The following is a 21,843-nucleotide window of genomic DNA, read 5'->3' as shown; positions in this document are numbered from 1 at the left end:
GAAAAGAATTTGGCCCAACATTTATATTCCTTTCATTTACTTTAAAGAAACCAGGAAGCTAGGGTTTATCAGAATAACTTATGGTGATGTCCATGCAGCTGCTCTTATGACTCTCTTGAGTTTCCATGATAAGACCATTTTTAAAAAATGTTAGCAATAAAAGTGTTTGTTTGTTTTTAATTTGTAAGTTGTTTGGGACAGGTTCTGTCATTTTCTATAGGTTTGTAAAGCTCCTAGTACAAGGGAATTCTGATATCACAGGTTTTTAGGTGCTTCTGCAGTACAGATGGTAAATAATATTAATAATAATACGAAATTTCACACATACTATCAAAAACCAAGAGCAATAGTTTAATAGTTTTTATAAATTTCAAGGCCATAATGGCCAATTGTGACCAAGTCTGACACCCTGTATAACACAGGCCATAGAACTTCCCCCAGATAATTCCTAGACCATATCTTCTAGGGAAAAAAATCCAATCTTGATTTTAAAAATTGTCTGTCACCCTGATAAGTTGTCCAAATGGATAATTACTCACTGTTAAAATTTTACACCTTTGTCACCTGTATATTTCAATTTTGCTATAAAAATTAATGAATATGAAACATACCAGTTTCAGAATGTCTGCTTCCTCCACCATATATATATATAGTGTGGGTAGGTATACTTGTACTTGTACAATGTATATAATATACACGTGCCCATACATACACAATATATTTTGGACGAAGCAGATATTCTGAAATGGATATGTTTCATATTCTCTACCTTATTCTTATCAAACAAATATAAAAATCATAATAGTGCCACCAAATTACAGCTGCAAAAAACCTCATGCTCATTACTTCATCTTCCTGTCAATATAGGGGTTTTCCTTACAATACACTATCTAATGCTTCATGCAGTAGTGTGAAATATCTCAAGTGAAGAGGCTTCTGCTATTTCCCTTGAGGTACTATTCCACATACTGTTAGATATTGTTGTGAGGTAGATCACCCCTTCCCTCTGGCATGTTATTCCCCTAGTTTTACCTCCTTATACGCAACTGAATTATGCCTCCTCTTCATCTCTTGAGCAAGGTATTTATAAAGCCATCATCTGTATCTGATTTGTCTCTTGGTGGCAAAGAAGAATAAACAAACTCTCTTTTGATTTCCCCTCTCTAGGGGTAGCTTGGTGCAAGATTCTGCACACAGTATTAGTATAAACACCTTAGCTGCTTGTATTCTCTTTCTAGGACCTTTCACAGTCAGTCCCTACCCTACCTGTCATCTCTTACTTGCTTTTGAGATGGCAACCCCCACTTTCAATTGGGCCGATGCATCCTTCACTTTTAAATTTTTCTAACAACTATCTTGGTGTTTTTCTCCCAGGCTGTCCCTCGTGCTTGGTGGAGTTTCCTGTAAATACCCACAAAGCTCCCTCATTATCCTTCTTCAAATCATTCTTTACAATTCTTTGCTTACAAAAAAAGAGAAAAAATGGTTAGGCCACTGGTGTGCTGAAACCACAGCCTATTATCCTGACCAATACTGTCTCCTTGTTTCCTTGTGCTCCTCTGTACTGTCTGTGTCCATCTGTTGTCTTTCTTCTTGTATTTAGAATGTAAGCTACTTGGTGCAGGGACCATCTTTTTGTTCCATTTGTACTGCGCCTGGCAGCATTAGGTCCTGGTCCAGAACTAGGGCCTCTAGGCTCTATGGAAAAACAAATAATAAATAATTAGGTGGTCACCTACTTCATAGCTTCTGTAGTTATTGCACACACCGGGGGCTTTGTATGTTCCTCTATTCCACCCCACGTGCTCCCTGTGAGCTACCTTCCCACCCCTTCTATTCCAGAAACATCCCCAGTCTCTCCCCTGTCAGGGGTTCTTTGTGCCCCCAATTTCTCCCTTCCTCTGATACCAGGGTTCTCAATCTGACCCTACCAGTGTTCTGTGTGCCCCTGTTTCCCCCCTCCCTCCATTCCAGGTCCCCCCTTCACTCCAATGGCAAAGACTCTGTATGTGCCCTATTCTTACCTTCACCCCATGTCAGGGGCTTAGGGTATCCCCTTCCCCTATTCCTGTGTTCCCCAATATCCCCCAACGAGGATTCTGTGTGTCTCCATTCCCTCTTCCCCTCCTTTCAGAGTCCTCTATTCTCCCTGTGACAGAGGCTGTGTGACAGAGGCTGTGTGTGCCCGCATTCTCTTCTTCCCTCATACCAGGGCCCTCCATTTTCCCTCATGGCAGGTGGTCTGTGTGCACTTCTGTATGTTTCACCCATCTGGCTTTTCTCAGTTTAGGATATTTCCTTAATACTAACAATACATTGCATTTAACATTCCTTATATCTGAGAACTTACAAACAAATCAAACATTAATTAACTGAGTTTCTTTACATTGCAAGTATTTTTTACCCATTTCACAGACAGGGAAACTGAGATGCAGAGAGGTGTTGTGCATATAAGCAGTAAGGGTATGAATAGCACAATGAATGGAACTCGGGAGTCCTGATTTCTAGTCCTTTGCTGTAAATTGTTGGACACACAATTCCATTTAGCATGAATTCAGTATAGTAAAAATAAGGAAGTTTACATATATGAATTAAACATACTGCATTCATGGTGGCACATTAAAAATTTCAAGGAGAAAAAAAGAAGAGTAAATTCCTTCAGCTTCAAGGCAGCAATAATTTACATGTCAAGAAGTTATACAGGTTTTTATGAGATTATTGCAGTGTTATTCAATAAAAAATAGTTACCATGACAACAACTGTCATGCTATCTGTGAGATTATAGAAAAGAAGGACAATCAGGCAAAGGGTTTATTTGGGAACGACCGCTTATCTGACCTCGTGAATACAAACAGCATGTTGTTTTGACCATCGTTGACTACACAGCCATCATCAGCCAGACTAAAATTCTAGCTGCAGATATTTAAGCATAGTGAATCTCATAGAAAACATATCTGTTGGTAAATAGTGGCAAGTACTTTCTTTATGCAAGTATACTGTTAATGCTCAGCTAGAATGGTGATTGGATCTGGAGATTTCAGCCTGCCCGATTTGGGGAGAGGAAAAACTACACAGGATGTTTTAGTTTAGGTTGTTTTTTTTTTTTAAGTCCCAGAGAAATCAAGAAAGCACAGTCCCACTAGACTACAATATGGTCACATTTTTTTATTTCCCTAGCCATTACAATCTTTCAACAAAATGGTTGCTTCGTTGAATATGGATTCATGTAAATTTCAGATGCTGACTATTTGTTCAGTCCTCCCGGACATACAAGTTTTATTTTTTTCCAATACACACATTTCACTGCCACACCAAAATCTTTGCTTTCTTACTCCCCATGGCAGTGTGTGCATTTTTCTTTCTGACTAATGTGCAGAATCTGCACCTTGACTTGCACATAAAAAGCGTAGCCAAAACAATAGAACAACACTACCCGAGCACACACATCTTATTTTTATGGAGGCTTTTAATCTTAGTTTGTCAGCAAACAGAAGCCTCCTTACCTAGCCGTATAAAAATACTTTTATTATTAACAGTGTCTCTGGTTGTTAGCATGTGGCAACGGGAACCTATGAAACCTGACACTAACAGAGCGAAACAATCAGCCATGGTTAACAGTTAAATCACATTAGAAGTGTTCATTAATTAAAATCTGTCGAACCTCTTTGCAGTCCACATTTAATCACAGTGTCATTAGCATTGCAGAAATGTGTCTCAGGAAAGACGCAGAAAGTTTTAAAATTAACATGCTAATATTTGCCCACATATCTATCTAAAAATGTTTTTGTATTACATACAGCGGTATTAGGTATGAACACAAAAAGGAGAAACAGTGATTATGTTGTTGGACTAGATTATATAAAACTGCTATATTATGATAATTAGGACAACAGCAAGTTGGACTATAACAGTGGCTTTCTTGTGAAAATGGCACCACGTCAAATTTATAGTCTCTAGCTAAATGAGTTTGTTGTAACATTGACAAAGGAACAAATGTGCCAAATGCAGTCAAAATTAAACACTAATGGAAAATCCTGGTCTTTTGTTTTCTGGATAGATTCTGGGATACTAATTTTCAAATGACAAACATGGAGTGCTTAGCCATGCAACCTTGCCATTTTCTCAACGTGGTGCTAGGGTTTTTTAAAGGGAAAAAACATACACAAATGCATCCATTGTACATGTATATAGCAATATTTAGGTATATTTAGCATGTAACTGCCTGCCAATTGCAGAGCAAATCTTATTGCAAAGTTCATAGTCTAAGTTTCTAATCTGAGACCTGGGGAATTCTGCTGAGACCTGAGTGGGGAGAGGTCTGTGGATTCCACAGAACAGAGCAGTAGTAACCCCGTGTGCTTGTAGCACTTCCCCATCTGTGGGGGCGGGGGGGGGTGAATTTTATAGTCCTGCCTTCATGTTTGCGTGGAAGGAAACCACATGGAGTTGGGCTCCATAATATATGAGGTGTGGAAGAAGGTAGAGTCGGTGGCTTGTGAGTTCTGCTAGGATCCTAACATCTGCCTGTCCCAGTTCTGAGGAAGGGAGTCCTCCACAACCATAGATGGGACAAGATTTGATTTGGTAAGCATATGTATCTCCAATTAGTGTCAAGTTGAGCTATATGTATGGGTATGGCATGCCTCACAACTGCCAAGGCCCAGATATAGGATGCAATGTGAGACAAGGATCCGAAACGAGGGACACTAACTGCTGTGTGATTCACTCTATTAGTGTATATAACAATTTGTGTAAATCATTTTCAACAATAAAAATGTTGGGGATGGGCCACCACATTTCTATCGAACAGAGGTCATAATGGAACTAAAAGAAAGTGGTAACCCTTGAGATGTGGCTCAGGAAATGAGGTATAGAGTAGAGAATAGATCGTGTGACTGGAAAATATTCTGCCTTTCCAATCCTGCCATTAGTTGTATTAGTTTTATTAGGTAAAAAAGATATTGACTTTAAAATCATGTGCAAAGAAAATCAAATAGGCGAAGGACCTTTTTTATTTCTTTATGATGTATAAATAAGGGCTATGAGAAAATGGCTTGTTTTTATTTATTGTTTTACTTTTTTATTTAAGAAATATAGGTCTATCTGGTGATTGGAGAAGAGGTAAAATTATGATATCACAAGAGAAAGGAGGCTGGAGGCTGATCAACAGAGTAGGGAAGCAATTTTGCAACTGGATGGATTGTTTTTGTTATGGCATACTTAACTCCACTACCTAATGATCACTTGGGGCAAAGGCTGCCTTTGTAAAAGATTTAACATGTGCACCTTCCAAGTAAGGGGTGAGAGCTCAGAACAAATATTTCTAAGATCCCTGAAAAAGGATCCTCAGCTGAAAAAGGAAAAAACAGACTTGACATGCCAAATATTCCTAAATGAGCAATAGAAAAACTATTTTAAAGAAATAAATAAACCTTTCAGATCTTCTGTCTACATCAGAAGGAGAAACTTGGGCAAAACAAACTCTCAGAAAAGTCCACAGTTTTGTTCCTTTTTTCTAAAGATAATATCAAGTCAAAAGGAACAACCACGAGGTCAGAAGCACCTGTGAAAGTTCCAACTGCTTTCTGAATGAGCTACGTCTTATCCCTGCCCTAGCCACATCCTCTAAGAGTCTGACCACATCCCTACTGACCTACAAGCAGGTTACATTTTGCAGTTTCTGCCACGCCCCTAGAAACTGAAAAGATCTCTTCTGCTATTTTAGCCTGAATCCAATTGGGGTGTGCATTGATCTCTCTCTCTCACTCTCTCAGTTGTCAGCCGGGGGGAGCAGCTGCAGAATGTAACCTATTGGGAGGGTGGGGCTGTGGCCAGGTCTGTGCAAGAGGGCAGAAGTAGATCAGACAAGCTTGCAAGACTCCCTATCCTTCAAGATGGCAAAGCTGATAAGCGCTGTGTAAATTATAGCTAGTGTTTGAACTATAAAAGAAAGCCAATATCACTTTTAAATATATGAAATGATTCTAGATTAAAATAACTAGAGGGTTACACACATCATTGCCTTTGTAAACTGAATTCCCTGAACACACCAGGGGATCCTTGCATTCCTCTACCACATCCCCCGTAGCCCCTTATACAAGCTCCATTTGCCACTCTCCCATCCCCATCTATTTCAGGGATAACCTGCAATTCTCCTCGCAACCCCTCCCATGCTAGGGGCTTTGGGTACCTCCCATTACCCTTTCACCCATGCAGGGCTGTCCCTCGGTGGGTGCGGGGTTTGGGGCGGAAGTGACGTATCCATCACTTTTGGGACTGACCCATAATTTCTGGGACATGCCAGCCAATCGCACCGGCCTGTGGGGCCCCCCCAAAGCACGGGGTCCGGAGTGGTTGCCCCAATTTGCTGTACCCAAGGGACGACTCTGCACCCATGTTCCCCATTCTTCCCTCCCCACCAGACAGGGCCATGACTCTCTTCCCAGGCTAGGGATTCTGTGGTCCCTCTCATGCCCCTTCTCCCTGCCTTTCCCCACTTTTTTATCATTTGTGCTTCCCATTTCTTCCTCCACCACATTCCAGGGGCTCTGTGTGTCCCCCCATGTCTGCCTTTCCCCATGTCATTGTCATCCATTCTTCTTCCATGGGAGGGAGGGGGGTGTTATGCTACAGGAGTTTAACCACATGGGGATAGTGATTGCCAAATTCAGTAAATAATTATCATATGGAACACTGGGTCCAAATGTGATTGTTTGGTTTGTTGGTTGGTTTTGTTTGGGGCAAAAGGGTTCAGGAAAATGCTGTTGTTTCCTTCATAGGAAATGATATTTCAGTGAGGAATAATTGCTCGTAGATTCCAAGGCCAGAAGAGACCACTGTGATTATCTGACTTCCTATATAACATAGGTCAGATAAAGTTCTCCCTTCTATGGCTGCCAAGTGTCATGTAATACATTTTTACACTTCTGTATTTCTCTGCCATGTCATGCATTGCCACAGATCAGATGGATTCCTGTGCAAACAGTTGAGCTTTGGGAAGGCTGCAGGCATTTGCCTCCGGTGGTGCCTGATGGGGCCTGTGACGAGGTAGTCTGCCTTCCTCAGGGTCGTTGTGGGAAATTCTGTGACTGGGGCCAGGAACATTGCAAAGAGGGTGGGGCAAGGCTCTTCTCACCCATCCAGTTGGGGAAGAGCTGGGAGAAGAGCATCAGGGCAGACGCTAGCCAGAGAAAGCCGGCCTGCTGAACTCTTTGAGAACTGATTGGAGAAAATGGGCTAGTGAGGGAGAAGTGGTCTAAGGCCCTAAACCTAGCTCCAGGAGGAGAGCTGCAGACTCTTGTCCCAAGGGAGTGACCATTTGAAGCACAACAGGATGGGAACTGCGGAAGGTCTCCTGCACTGGGACGAGAGCTGGCCAGGATTCTCATATGGACCCAGTGCGGGGTGATCTGGGGCAATGAAAAAAGTGAGTTACACTTTGTAGAATGACATCATAAATCAGACCCCAAGAAGGGGTGTGTGTGTTTTGATCCAACCTACAGTGGGACGGGGGGTGCTGGAGGGGAGTGCCCTGTGCCAGGGCCCCAGGGGAGCCTGCTGAGCAAGTAGCCGCTCTATTTTTCCTAGTGGTGCCCACCTTGTTGGATTGAGCAATAGTAAGAGGTTGTGGGGGATTCAGCGCAGGCACAAGGCAAGAGACTCAAGGCAGGCCACAAGCTCCTTCACTTCCAGTAAGCTGCACCAGGGTCACCCTCATTCCACATCCCCCTCCCCTCCATGCTCATCCATCCCCAGCAACTCCAGGCATCACAACACTCCCATATTCTCTGGGACCCACCCATGTATCTCCATTTACCCCAGGCAACCTGGCTATTTCCCAGGGAATCATCATTTTCCCCTGAACTCGTCCCTATATCCAGCCACCACTTTCCCTCGCAAATACTCCCATTAAGCTAGCCTGCCAGATAGCCATCAAACACCCAGCGCCCGCTCCTGGTTGCACCGTACCCTAGCCACAGCTGCCAATATTTTTTTGCAGCTCCATTTTCTACCCCTGCCACTGCCTGAGTTAAGGCGTAGACACTGGAGAGGGTAGATATATGTAAATTACAAACATGCAAATGTATGTAAGCCCCCTATGTAATTTGCATAAAATGTCATAAACAGAATTGCACAAAACTTGGCCACTATGAATCTCCCCATATGGGGCAGTAAAGGGGAGCAAAGGGGATGGAGAGAGCAAAGGGAGACGGTGCACTTAGTGTTCCCAAACAGGAGTCAGGCATAATCTGGGTTCAGCAGGACAAAGGGACAAGGAGCAGAAGTGAGCCATCATTTCTAGCAATGCCAGCAGGCCCAGAGAGAGGGCACATCTTGGTGGATGCTGTTATTCTTTCCCTTGCCAGGCATATCTCAGCTCACAAGAAGCATAATTCAGCCCTCAAACTCTGCCTCATTCTCTCTTTCTCTTCCTCGCTAGATATTGTCTTTTTTGCATATGAATTAGCTTAATTAGTGTCATCGTTATTTTTTTAAAGTCATTCAAAAGAAATCGCTGCAACAAAACCATGAAGCACACTTGAGTTTGATTTGATGTGGCTTTCTACACAATCAGAAGCCAGAGTGTGGTCTGAGAAGGAAAATGAACAATTTCTTGTCATGTCTTTGTTTATTTTCTTTTCTGGACAGCCCAGTGAAGGTACAATGGCAGCTGGGCAGTGGATCCCCTCAGTGATGGGGAGTCATTTCAGAGACGAGAGATAATGCCTTGACTTTGGCCACATCAAACCATTATTGTAGCTGGAAGCCAAAGAAAAAGAGAGAAAAATCCTTTATATTATTACTTTTCTATGCAGTCACTGTAAGTTGGCAAGGTTCTTTCAAACGTGCTTTTTCAAAACTTAAGTGCAACGTATTATATTGTATTATTAACCTTGTATTTCATATCCCTTTGATATGATTCCCTTTGCAAATGCTTGAAGTCTGCATAGATCTAATAGGTAACTTTAAAATGGATTCTATAAAGGAACCTTAAATAATACAGCTACTAAAAAGGTTTTTCTTTATCTAGAACATTAGGCTGGTGGCATATTTCTTCTCAAAGCATAATGTTTTGTCTGTGCTCTCTAAATAATGTTTTAAGTCATAACTGATTACTTTTCCATTTTACTAACATATCTCCCCTCATGAATTTCTGTATAGATTTAAACAAATTGATTTTTTTTCATAAAGAAACATACAAATCTCTGGCAAGAACTGAAATGTTAATTAAATATTCTTTTAAACTAGGTACCTTTGTTACTAAAGTAACGGCCACGGATGCGGATGATCCAGTTTATGGAAACAGTGCAAAGCTGGTTTACAGCATTTTGGAAGGACAGCCTTACTTCTCCATTGAACCACATACAGGTAGGTGACCCTGAATTAGGACTCTCCAGGTAACAATATACACAAGAAACAGCATTTCACTCACTTCACTTAAACATGATGTTTAAGTAGATGTCTGTCAGCCTTAGTCAGACTGTAATCCATGAGTATCTGATTTGTTGCCAATCGTGATGTGATGATGTGTAAAAAAAAAAAAAGACCCTCTATTAGTGATGCTGACAATAATGCCAAGGCCAATACTGTAGAAGTTACTGAAGCAAAACTCCCATTGCTGTATGACTAACAACTGGTTAGGGACTGTATGATTTGGCCTGGGGATTGTAATGAATATATTATATTTTTTAATAAAAGATTTTATTATTTCTGGCTAAAGATTGTAGGGTTTGGCATGGGCATTTTAATGAATATATTGTGTGCTTTCAATAAGAAATATCTGTATTCCTGGATTGGATGGATCTGGGGAGAGAGAATATGTTTTATTTGCATGAATTTGAGATGGCTTTATTTCTCACCATTTGCAAAGCCATTAGTAAGTGTCTGATAATGTAGGTCATTTCAAAGAAGTGCTAATAAAGCCAACCCCACATTGTTTATTCTGCTTACGCCACATTTAAAACAAAAAAGCTGTTTAGAAATGTTTGAGAGAGATTTGTTCTGTTTTCTTTCTTCCAGTATTAATTTTTATATTTTTCATGTTAGTTACTGTAAGTCAGTTGTGCTGGCCTCAGAAGGAGAAGAAAAGTATAACTAAAGTTACCTGAAAATAACTTTTGCCCTTCATAAGTAAAGCAGCCATCTCATGCTTATGCAGATTAAATCTTTTGTCAACACCAAAAAGATTTGGTCAGAAGAAATTATTAGATGATGTTCCTAAGTCAGTTAAAATGAGCCCAATTTTTACCTTGCTTGACACACCAATAAATTTCTCTTGGCTTCAGCTGAGTTGCACAAGGAAAACTGTTGTTCATTGGCTATAATAAAATTAACAGAGGCATCTGTGAGTCTATAATAGTGTGTTATGCAGATAATATGACAGAGATTACTCTGAGAACGTGTTTTCATGTGGTCTGAAGAAAAATAAAAAGCAACCATGGCTGTGGAAATGTCCTTTTGCAGTGTGGTTTATTAATACATTGCATGCCTTACGTGAATCTCAGATCTATGAAAATCTCTTCTGAATGCAGCACAATGAAATTATAGTGATTTCCTGTTGCCAGAGAGAAACACGTCCATTAAATGGCATAGGGCAGTCCCCTCTTCCCATGGAAGAACTTTCTCATCCTAGTTGAAATACCACTTGGGCCCTGTATCGTGCATCAGCATACATGTAGGCAGAGGCCTGACCTTTCAGAGTCCCTTTTGGGGCCTTAGAACATATTATTTAACATATTATCTATAATACCTTTCAAACATAAGATATAAAAAATATTATATAGAGTAATGACTAGTTAGATATATTGGTAGTGCAACAAATGTAGTATTCAGCATGTTCTGTGCTTCAGACACCAGAATCTTTTAGGAAGAAAAATTGTTTAAAGTGGTCCAGGAGGTAATATCCATAGGCTAATAGAATAAAATGAAATAAAGGAAAACTTAGCGGCGGGGTGGGAACCCACGCCTCACAGTGAGATCTTTTATACTGCGAAATTATTACCAAAGTGAAGTAGTAGAATTCCCATTGCTGAAAATATTTGAAACAAGATCTGGTAAAGCACTAGAAAATAAACTGTACAGAACAATATGGCTTTAGTCAGAGGATGCATTAGAAGACTTAATAGGGCTTTCTGATCACCAATTTCTTGGATTCTCCAAGGGGCAGCTCCTAATGCACATGTTTATAATTCCTTTAGCTGTTCTCAAGAGCTGTGCAAAACTAGCAGCTTTCACAGAAGAACTGAAAAGTGTTTTGTTTGTCCAAGGTGAAGCTTTTTCATTTATTTCATTCAAATGTCCTTCATGGAAAAAATCCCAAACATACAATTTTGTGAATTTGCCCTCGGTTTATTATTTTTATTTCAATTATTATTATTATTATTTTTTATCAATATTGGCTTCTTTTTTTCTGGGAAAACTGCATAATACAAGAAATCACAATTTATCTCCCAGGAAAGCAGATATTTATTTTCATGAAAGCCAATAAAAACTCTTAGGATTTTTTGTGAACCTACAAATCATGAGTTTTCTCCTAGTGTTACATTTTCCCACCTCATTTCCACTCATCAACAGTGCTATCAGTAGCACTTCAGTGAGCATAAAAAGGTGATAAATCAGTTCTCTAAATGTATTAACTCATATAGGGTTCAATTGTGACAGGGACCACATTGTGACCCGCAGTCTGGGTCCAGGATTCCTGCTTACTCTGGGGGAGAAATAATCTGCCCCAGATTTAAGTTTGGGGCAGATTATATCCTCTTCATCACCAGGACATCTGATCTGGCTCACAGGTTGTGGGGGAGGAGCCAAAACTCTACGCTTTCCCTGCTCACTTCCTCCTCACCTGTGTGGGAAGGGGAGTGACCCCATGGATGCTGCTCTGTGACTCATGTTGCTATGTATAATATGGGCTGTCAGCACAGAGGAGTGAGAGGGTTCCTTTCTACTCCTGTGCACCAGTGCATAGCAGTCAGATAATCCTGTCTTTAAATTTTAAAACAAATTGCAGTGTCATGCTGGGGAGTTATTGGGGGTAGATCCTAGAGGAACCATGAGCCATACTGAATATTAAATCATAGCGATGACATCTGCATAACCCTGTTGTCTAGAATATAAAATGGCTAAGCAAATACTCTTTGACAGAAAATTTATCTGGCACATCAAAAGTGAGTACTAGCCTTGTAGAAACTGCAGCCTTGCACTGTTACTGCATGAAATGGATTTTTTAGGTAGACTATAGGTTTACAGTCAAGGCGCTTCCAAAGAGTTGCATTATTTTCAGAAACTGATAAGGAAATATGCAGCAAGTTTTCCTGATAATCTGGGCATCTGGGAGTAATAGAAATGATAATGCCTGATACGTACCAGGGACACTTTTATGGGTTGTTACATTCAGTCTTGGAAAGCCAATAGTCATAGATCAAATATAGTTACAATTTCCTAGAAGTTTGTGGCATTGTAAATTTCACCTTCTCGGGGTAGTGACGCATAAAACATGCAAATGACAGTATTCTCTGTGCATTTCTGGAGTTCAGCAACTTTACAATTTGAATAGTAAAGCTTAAAATAACATTAGCAGGTGGAGTGGGAGGAGGTTGCATTTTAACAAAGACAAAATGTCCGGGTCTTCAGAGGAGCAAGCAGAATTAAAGTAGACATACTGGGCCCATTCTTATATGTGTCAAATCTTAGCAATGTGAGTGCCTCACAACTAGTATTTTTTCCCTTGCTGAATAGGCTAGGACAATGTACTCCTAATACCCTAAGCGTGGGAATATTTGTGGTAGTTTAACTCCTGAGAGGTGTTCAGATGCAATGGTGATAGGCACTAATATAACAACTTAGAATAGTTAGACTAGGATCTTGTCAGAAACAGCTGTAAAAATGAAGGAAAATCTTTAGAAGGAGGCAATTTCAAGTAGTGTAGCTGATTTCTTTTTTTTCCCTCTGTGGTTCCATTTTCACACATCCATATGAAGTGCAGGAGCTTTCCACATATAATACAGATACTTATGCACTCGTATTATGTCTACAATTCTGTGCCACAAATAAAAGCATTCCTGGATGAATGGATGCATATAAAAGTGTGAACTACTTAAAAATCCATATTTATATTTTCCGTCCCTCAGACGTTGCAGTACAATATTTTAGAGCAGGCCCACTATGTTCTGAGATGACTCTCTTTTGAAAAGTTTAGTCCAGATTCATCCCTCTGGTGATGCCAGCAACTAGTGCAGTGGTAGAATGAAGGTGGCTTGTGCCTCCTCTATTCAGGTTCAATTTCTGGCCCAGGCTAAATTAATGCCTATGTTACAATGACCCCTATAGTTATTAGAAAAGCATGGAACTGATAGGACCTTCCCTAGCCACATCATCTCCTGTTTCCTTCTTCCTCTGGCCCAGCCCAGCCCTGGAATACTGCAGCAGAGATGGTTAAGCATGGGGAGACTTGGCTTTTTGCCTGGGGTACACTGTAGAGTCCTGCTGTGCCTGCGGATAGTCTTTGGGGAGCCTTAGGGCTGCCTTGCTTCCTCTTTGCACCTGCCTAGCTGCCATAAATGGGCTACAGGATCTTGTTGAGTCAGATTCCTAGTTAAGACTCTGACAGTGGTTTTCAGTTTGTTTGGCACACTTCTGTGTCGCGGCATGTACTGTCACAAGTATTGGTAGAGGACCCATGCTTAAAACAGTCATTTCCCATTATCTTTTATGAAAAATGCATATACATGTAGTATTTCTCAAGTTATGATTTTCAAACTCTGCTTTATAGGTTATAGTGCACATTCCAGAAAGTAATCCAGTAATTATCTTTCCATTAAATGTCATTGTCACAGTTTGAGGAGAATACTTTCTGGATATAATTCTCTCCACCTTTCACCTGCATGGTTTCTTCTACAGATGAGTTTTAACAGGGCTGTTAATTCATAAGTTAGAGAGGAAAAATAAAAATTTTAAAAAATGAAGATTTTGTATGATACCAAGTTATGACACCAAATTAGTGATGTTATTCTCACTGGACTAAATAACTGTAACCTCCATAAATCATAACTATAGCATGTCAGACAGATATGGAGCTATGGCTTAATTTTTCCAATGTTCGGTATTAAGACAGGATTGCAAACTGCATTTATTCTCAAATAACTCACACACTTACATTCATGCTGCAATTTTTTCCCAAGAAGAAGCTCAAGAATAGTTCTCATTTTTCAGCTTTTCCTAGGATATTAAATCACAACAGTCAGTTTTACAATATGATTATCATAATGGAACATAATCTGAAGTGACACGGTGTTCTACAATATAGAGGTGTCAGAGAAAATACATTTTCAACTGTCTGACTTATTTACATTTCATATGAACTTACTAAAATTCTGTAACTCCTACACTGTCTTTGAAATAAAGTTCCATGAAGGCTGCAGTTTAACATATTGCTTTATTATACTAGAAGGCACAGTATATTATTCAAACAGAAACCCTGATTGTTTATAAAGCAGTAAATGTTTTACATTTTAAAAGAGGCTGCCTTGGAACTGCTCACTGGGGCCCTGTCTACACTGAAAAATTAGATCAACCTAGGTATGTGGCTCAGAGCCGTGAAAAATTTTGTGCCCTGAGTGCTGCAGTTGGGATGACCTAATCCCTGGGGTAGACATGGCTAGGTCAACGGAAGAATTTTTATCAACACTTGGAGAGATGGATTAACTACAGTGATGGAAAAGCCCCTTCTATCGATGTAGGAAATGTCTGTGCTATGGTACTACAAGCAGCACAGATTCAATAAAACTGAGATAAAAACATGCAAACCAGGAAATCTAGAGAGCTGAGGTCACTTGTCAGAGGAATATGGAGACTTTCACAACTAGGCCATTGACTTGAATTCAGCCCTGTTTGTTAGTGACTGAAGAGTTTCCATGACACAGATGTTTTGGACATCTGTAGGAAACAAATTCAAGTGAGAGTTGACAGATTTCATATCACACACATGACCTCCATGACTAACTCATGTTGGAAGTCTACAAAATAAAAGCTATATCCCGCCACTGTTACTTGTGTTGAGAAGTACCTTAGCTATTGACTGGTCCCATTCATTTCTGGTGAGCAAAGCAAAGGCTGAATTGAAGCCATTGCCTACTGATTTTAATGGGAGTAATCACTGTGTAATGTGCTTCTCACCATGAGTTTCTAGGTGGAATTCAAGGTGTCTGGTTTTAAGCTACAAAGGCCTAAATGGTTTGGGACTTGGTCTGACCTCTCTCCCAGGGCCATATTGCTGAAGTTGAGATACCTGATGGCTCTCAAGCTGGAACATACATGAGTAAATCAATCTAATGGTAGAAATTGCACCTGCAAACAGGCATATCTGAGTTTTGTATTTTAACTCTGATTATCTGATCTTCAGTCTTTATGTGCTCCCTCTCATTTCACAACCGTGCTTGGAATAGAGTACAAACAAAATATCATAAACAGGATAAAATACATTCCAAACATTTCTGGCACAATTGATTTCCTCTGTCTAGCTGGGAAATTACCTAGTTTATTAATAAATGCTACATTCTATATAGCCTTAGAAAAAACACCCTAGGAGTACTGCAAGCAGATATAAGGCTCTTCATTATAAAAAGGCTATCGGAAAAACTGGAGAAAGTTCATAGGTGGCCAACTAAGGTGAGAATGATGAAAGAATATGATGTGATGGGAGATTGACTGAACTTAATTTGTATAAACTGATTAAAATGTGATTAAGGGAGGCTATGAAATCATTGCACAAATATTAGACATGTGTTAATAAGAGGGAGGGGAAGGGACTATTATTGCAATTATGTGTGGTAAAATGGAGAGGTAACATCCTCAGACTAGAAAGAGAGATGGGAAAAATTGAGCTTTGATACAAGAAATGCAATCTGGAGCTATGTAATGAACTGCCTAGGAAGGGAGATGAACCATTTTCTCTAGAAGCTTTCTAAATAGTTTAGAATTAAACCCTAGCGGGATTAGTACAGAGGGAGAAGCTGCTCTGTGTTCTTCTGGGCTTTGATTGAGCCATGGCGCTATGTCTCACTTTACCAGCTAATGCTGCTGTGGGAGCCGCACTAGTTATTGCAGATTTAAGCTTTCATTTAAAATACATTTTGGAACTTTCTAGCTCTTTTGATTGTGTATTGAATGAGACTGAATGTTGTTCTGTCTTAATAAGCATGCAGACAGAGTGAACCTGTGGTTTAAATTCTGTTCTGTTAAATAGGTGTAACACCTGTTGAAAATAATAGGATTTGCACCTGTGTAAATGAGAGTATATCTGGGTGAATAACTGGTTTTGGGGGGTGGGGGTGCTTTGCCAGCAGTTCTGAAAAATTGAAAAGAAAAAAGGTTGAAGTCAAACTGAATCCAAGCACTTTTGGAATTTTCAGTTAATTGAATAAGTCAATTTGGGTCAAATAAAACATTTTGTTCCACCCAAAACATTTGGTTTCCTAGCGTTTTTAAAGGGCTAGATTCACACACTAGCTAGAGAAGAGGGTTGTTTCCCCTGTACAACTTTTAGCCCAGTGGTTAAGGCATTCATCTGGGATGTGGGAGATTCGAGTTCAATTCCATTTCTCTCTGGCCCAAAGACTATTCAAATATTATATACAAAGTAGAACAGCTTCAACAGGACACACTGAGGCCTTGTCTACACTACAAGGAAAAGTCGATCTAAGCTATGCAATTTGAGTTACGTGAATAGCGTAACTCAAGTCAATGTAGCTTAGATCTACTTATCGCAGAGTTCACATTTTGCGATGTCGATGGGAGACACCCTCCCGTCGACTCCCCTTACTCTTCTCGATCTGGTAGAGTACAGGAGTTGACAGGAGAGCAATCTGCAGTTGGTTTAGTGGGTCTTCACTAGACCCACTAAATCTACTGCCGATGCATTAATTGCCATGCGTCGATCCCCCTGTAAGTTGTAGACAAGCCCTGAGAAAGACTTACTTCTAAATACCCTATTGCTAAGTGAATAGGGCTGTCACCTGGGACACCCAAGTTCAAATCCCTGCTCCACTTCAGGCAAAGCGGAGCATTGAACCTTGTTCTCCCATATGTATCCCAAGTGAGTAGCCTAGCCACTGGGCTGGTTGTTAAAATGGAGGATCATCACCATCTTCTATGTTTTGTGAATGACACCTAAGTCCACTTGTGAATCTAGCTGAGGGAGGGGGAGAAAAAAATTGTCTGAGAGTATTTGGTGAATTCATGTCAAATTTGTGAACTGTTTCAGGTCAACCAAAACTGTTTTTTTGGAAAATAAACTATTCATCTGAAAAAATTCACCCAGCTCCAGCTGAAAGCAGAATTTGGCCCCTTAGTTCTAAAATAAATGAAACTAACCCTCATTTATCAACAAGGGCTGTTAAAATCTGAACCCCCATGGTGACAATTTCAATGTTAGAGCTGTTGACAGACTTATAGCTGTCAACAGTTTAGTAGATCCCTTAAGATTGTTAGCCACACATAGGATTATGGGCACAGCATAAGTGGGGTTGAGCCGAATACTACCTTTTTTCACCTTTCCTACCGACTATTGCTGGACTAGATCGCTCAAGAGGAATTTTCCAGTGTCGTTATCTTTGAATCTACACTGGTGTGGGGCAAGTCTCATGCCTCAAACAGAGACTCTTCCCAGCCCTCTCTTCTTGCTCTTCCTAGTGTTTGAATGGAAAATGTCAGGCCAGGTTCTGATCACAATTATATTGGTGTAACTGTGGAGTACCTCCATTTAAATCATCGGTGTGTCCAGTCAGAATCTGGTTCCTGTTTCAAAATCTAGGGAGCAGTGATTCATTTTTGGCTTCACTAAATAGGATTTTTTTTTGTTTGACAGTGCTAGAAGCAGTGCTGAAGAAGCATTCAGAAGGCCACATTTTCAAAGCAAGTGTGCAGTTTTTCCTGTCACTGTATACTAAGCTCCCTCTATCCTTAGGAGATGCGTTAAGGCATTTATAAGGCTAACTGTCCTTAGTAGATCCTGTGAGTTGTCTTGGTGATGACCCAGTAGGGAGAATCTTTTGCAGAGAGATTGCTTGTGCTGCAGCCCTGGGGCTAAATTCTGCAGTCCTTGTTTTCATTTGAAAGTCAAAAGGGTAATTCTTGTGAGTAAAAGCTGTAGGATCGGGCCCCTTGATAACAACAAGAGAAGAGTCGTTTTTTTTCATATTCATAAGGAAAAGATTTAACCATTGTGGAGGTTTGAAAATAATTACAATGATTTCTGGTTGGAAAAGAGGAATGAATTATGAACAGAGGAGTCTGGACTCTAAAGGGATGATTTCTGATTCTAGAATTTACCCAGTAGTAATAATATTGGTACTTCTAACACTACAGATCAATACCTATATCACATCACAATGCTAGTGGATTATTTTAGGCTGAGGTATCTTCTTGATATGAAGTATGAAGCATAGACTTTTGATATATCTGTCTGATTAATTTTTTACTTTGATAGACTGAATTATTTTCTGTATATTTTCAAGGTATAGTCAAGGTCTAGACTCCAGAGAAACATTTTTCACACTGCAATAACAATAATGATGATGATAATAATAATACGAGAATAAAAAGATGTCACAGTCAGTTCAAAAGCATCCGGTGGTCTGGATTTGGCCTGCAATCCACCTATTGACGAGCCCTGTGTGGCAGGATGGACTAGATCCGGAGTTCTCATGGCCCTGTGTCACCCTGCCCCAGAATAGAGCACTGAGAAGTCCTCCAGGCAGACTAGAGTGGCTGCAGAGAAGGGGCTGCTGAAGCGACCAGTAAAGGGCCAGAAGGGCCAGATAAAAGGCAAGCATCAGAACAGAGCCTTCAGCTGCTGTGTGGAGCTCGATGAGGGAGTACCCAGTGCCAGGCTGGCTAGATGAACAGCAGGACTGCAGACAGGTCACTGCAGAGAGCTCACCAGACAGATCCAAGCCCAGGGAAGACTGCCAAAGACCGTGTTCCTGACTGGCTGGATGAACAGCAGAACCAAGGAAAGGTCAGTGCAGGCAGGCTGAGTCCAGGGGACTGAGCACAGAACCCAGCTAGACCAGACAAGGATACCGAGATGGGCCCTGCTGGTCTGGTTGCAGACTGAGCCCAGGGAGGCTGAAAAGGACAGCAGCTGAGGGTACTGAGACGGGCCCCAACTGGGTGGCTGAAGAAGGCAGTGCCTCTATGAAGAAGACTAAGAGCTATGGCCCCTTACCAGTACCAAGATAAGAACTTGGGACTGTATATCCAGAAGGGAAGACAGCATATGCGGCTTGGCCAGAGGGCTGAGTCACTGAAGATCCATCGAGAGAACCCCACTGGCTCAGCCAATCTCTATAGCAAGTGTCATTACTTCTATAATATATTCAAACATCTACATTAAAGAACATCAAGATTGCAAAGGCAAGCAGCAAAAAGTTCGGAAATGCCTGAATATAAGGTTTCTTATGCAACCTTATTCCGACCCCCTTGCATATATGCATTATGATACAAAGTTTCTAATTCCAAATAACTATAACGTTTAAGGCCAGAGGGACCACCAGATCATCTAGTCCAGGGGTCGGCAACGTTTGGCACGCTGTTCACCAGGGTAAGCACCCTAGCAGGCCGGGCCAGTTTATTTACCTGCTGACGCGGCAGGTTTGGACGATCGCGGCCCCCACTGGCCACGGTTCGCCATCCCAGGCCAATGGGGGCGGTGGGAAGCGGCGCGGGCGAGGGATGTGCTGGCCGCGGCTTCCCGCTGCCCCCATTGGCCCAGGACGGCGAACCGCAGCCAGTGGGGGCTGTGATCGGCCGAACCTGCCACGTCAGCAGGTAAATAAACTGGCCCGGCCCACTAGGGTGCTTACCCTGGTGAGCCGCCTGCCAAACGTTGCCGACCCCTGATCTAGTCTGACCTTTTGCACATCAGAGGTTACTAATCCCACTCAGTTACACCTGTATTGATCCCAATTATCTGGATTAGACCAAAGTATTCAGACTTTAGGAGACTAAACCACTGTGTATCGCAGGCAGAGAATAGGAGGGAATGAGGCATACCAGTGCATGAGGTCCCTGCGATAGCAGCAAATTTATTTGGTGAGATGCACCCAGATGATCGTAGTAAATAACCTGCCTACTATTTTTTTCCACAGGATCCCTGCCTCATTCAGTGCATGGTATGGTCCTTCTTCCTGCAATATCAAGGGCAATTATAGTCTCTATATAGAGACAGAGTACTATTAGAAATAAAATGAAATCCTAAGGATGCAGGGTTTACATATGTGATATGCAGTGGAAAATGTTCATCTTCCTTTTGCACTCATAAAACCATCACATCTATTCTCACATTTTGTGTGTACCTTTGAAAATTTATGCTTCAGTGAATAAACTGAATAGTTGGTAAGAACAGATGAAAAGAGCATTTCCCCCATAACTATGAAACCCAGATAGGGTCTACTAAAACATACCAGCTTCTAGCTCAAAAGATTTTATAAATGACAGAGAGACGCATATATGGCAGAAAATGTAGATGCTGTTAATTCATACACAATGGGAAACCTGCAAGGTCTATTTAAAAGGAAGCCTAATACGTAAGCAGTCACAAAAAAATATTCAAAATGTGGTAGATCTAGAAAAATAAAGTACAGCAGTTTCTAGGTTCTTATAGAGTTGCCAGCACTTAAGGTCTTGAGAGATTTAAAATGTTTGTTTAGCAAGCAAGTAGAATTGTACCCTCTTTCATTTGAAGCTTAAACAAGCTCGTAACTCACTGCTACTATTTAATGAATATATATATACACACACAGAGAGAAAATTAGAGTAAAATTAGCAGATCCTGATTGACAACATTAAAAGTACCTTCTCTTGTTATAAACTAAAACAAACATACAAAAAATATCCAAGAGAGCACTTAAAAGTAGGTAAATATCCAGGGAGGATAGTTTGATAGCTGAATGTTATTAAAATTATTGCAACCAATATGAAGTTTTAGTCCTAATGGAATCTGAGGGAAAGTTTTGCACTCATCTTAACAAGGCTATAATTTCTTTTGTGTTCAAGAAATGTAGAATCCCACTAGTTTGTATGAGCACTGAGATCTTGGCCCAGATCCCACAAGTGACTCCAAGAGGGCAGAGTCCCTGTACTGCTTAGAGGTCTGTAGAAGTTTGTGGGACTCCATGTAGGTACATGGCTCAGGATCCTGCAGGATCAGGCCACAGGGCTCAATCAAACCTCCCTTACTGAAAATTTTGAAAGACTCCCATTTAGTTGGATCAGGTCCTAAATTACTACTACAGATAGAAGTAAAAATCTGTGCCAAGATCTTAGCATTAGGATGGAGACAAAACAGACATAACTGTACATCCCTCAGAGACTGATCTTTAGAAAACTGAAAAATTCTGATATCCTACTTTCAACAGATATGGCAAAAATTTCTCCATTGGAATATGAGACACAGGAGATCACTTGGGAGGTGGTGTATTGGTGAGATAATGAACCATTCCAAGTTGGTTTTGTAAAGAGTTTGCTTGTGTTTTGCTACTTCCCCACATATGCACTGCTGTGTATTGTTTTATAGAACTATATTAACAGACATTTAAAAAAGAGAATAGAAAGAGTGGGTAATGGCAAAGGGAAAAAAATGCTCAAGTACTTTTGTGCTGCTTGCTCCTCCTCTTCCTCCTGACTATCTGCAGCCTCTGATGCCTCAGTTCTTATTCCCTGATCTTTTCCAGTGTCAGACCAAACCAAACAGGTTTCTGAAAGTAGTCCACAGAGATGTATATTAACTGATTCAAGTCGTGAGGCAGATTGTGCAAATTGCTCAGTGAATGCATTTAGGGCCAC

The 21,843-nt window shown here is 40.7% G+C and overlaps 1 protein-coding gene across 2 annotated transcripts in view; it reads left to right on the top strand.

The window, feature by feature from the left end:
• Positions 1–21,843, top strand: part of CDH8 (cadherin 8) — a 223,399-nt gene that overhangs the window by 88,117 nt on the left and 113,439 nt on the right. For both annotated transcript variants that reach the window (XM_054049347.1, XM_054049346.1), the window contains exon 4: positions 9,250–9,369. In XM_054049347.1, the coding sequence (XP_053905322.1) occupies positions 9,250–9,369 (120 nt within the window). The remainder of the gene's footprint in view (positions 1–9,249; positions 9,370–21,843) is intronic.

The sequence above is a fragment of the Malaclemys terrapin genome, chromosome 14, assembly GCF_027887155.1.
Source record: "Malaclemys terrapin pileata isolate rMalTer1 chromosome 14, rMalTer1.hap1, whole genome shotgun sequence".
NCBI classification, from domain to species: domain Eukaryota; kingdom Metazoa; phylum Chordata; order Testudines; family Emydidae; genus Malaclemys; species Malaclemys terrapin.
This window is presented reverse-complemented; position numbering and strand designations above follow the sequence as displayed.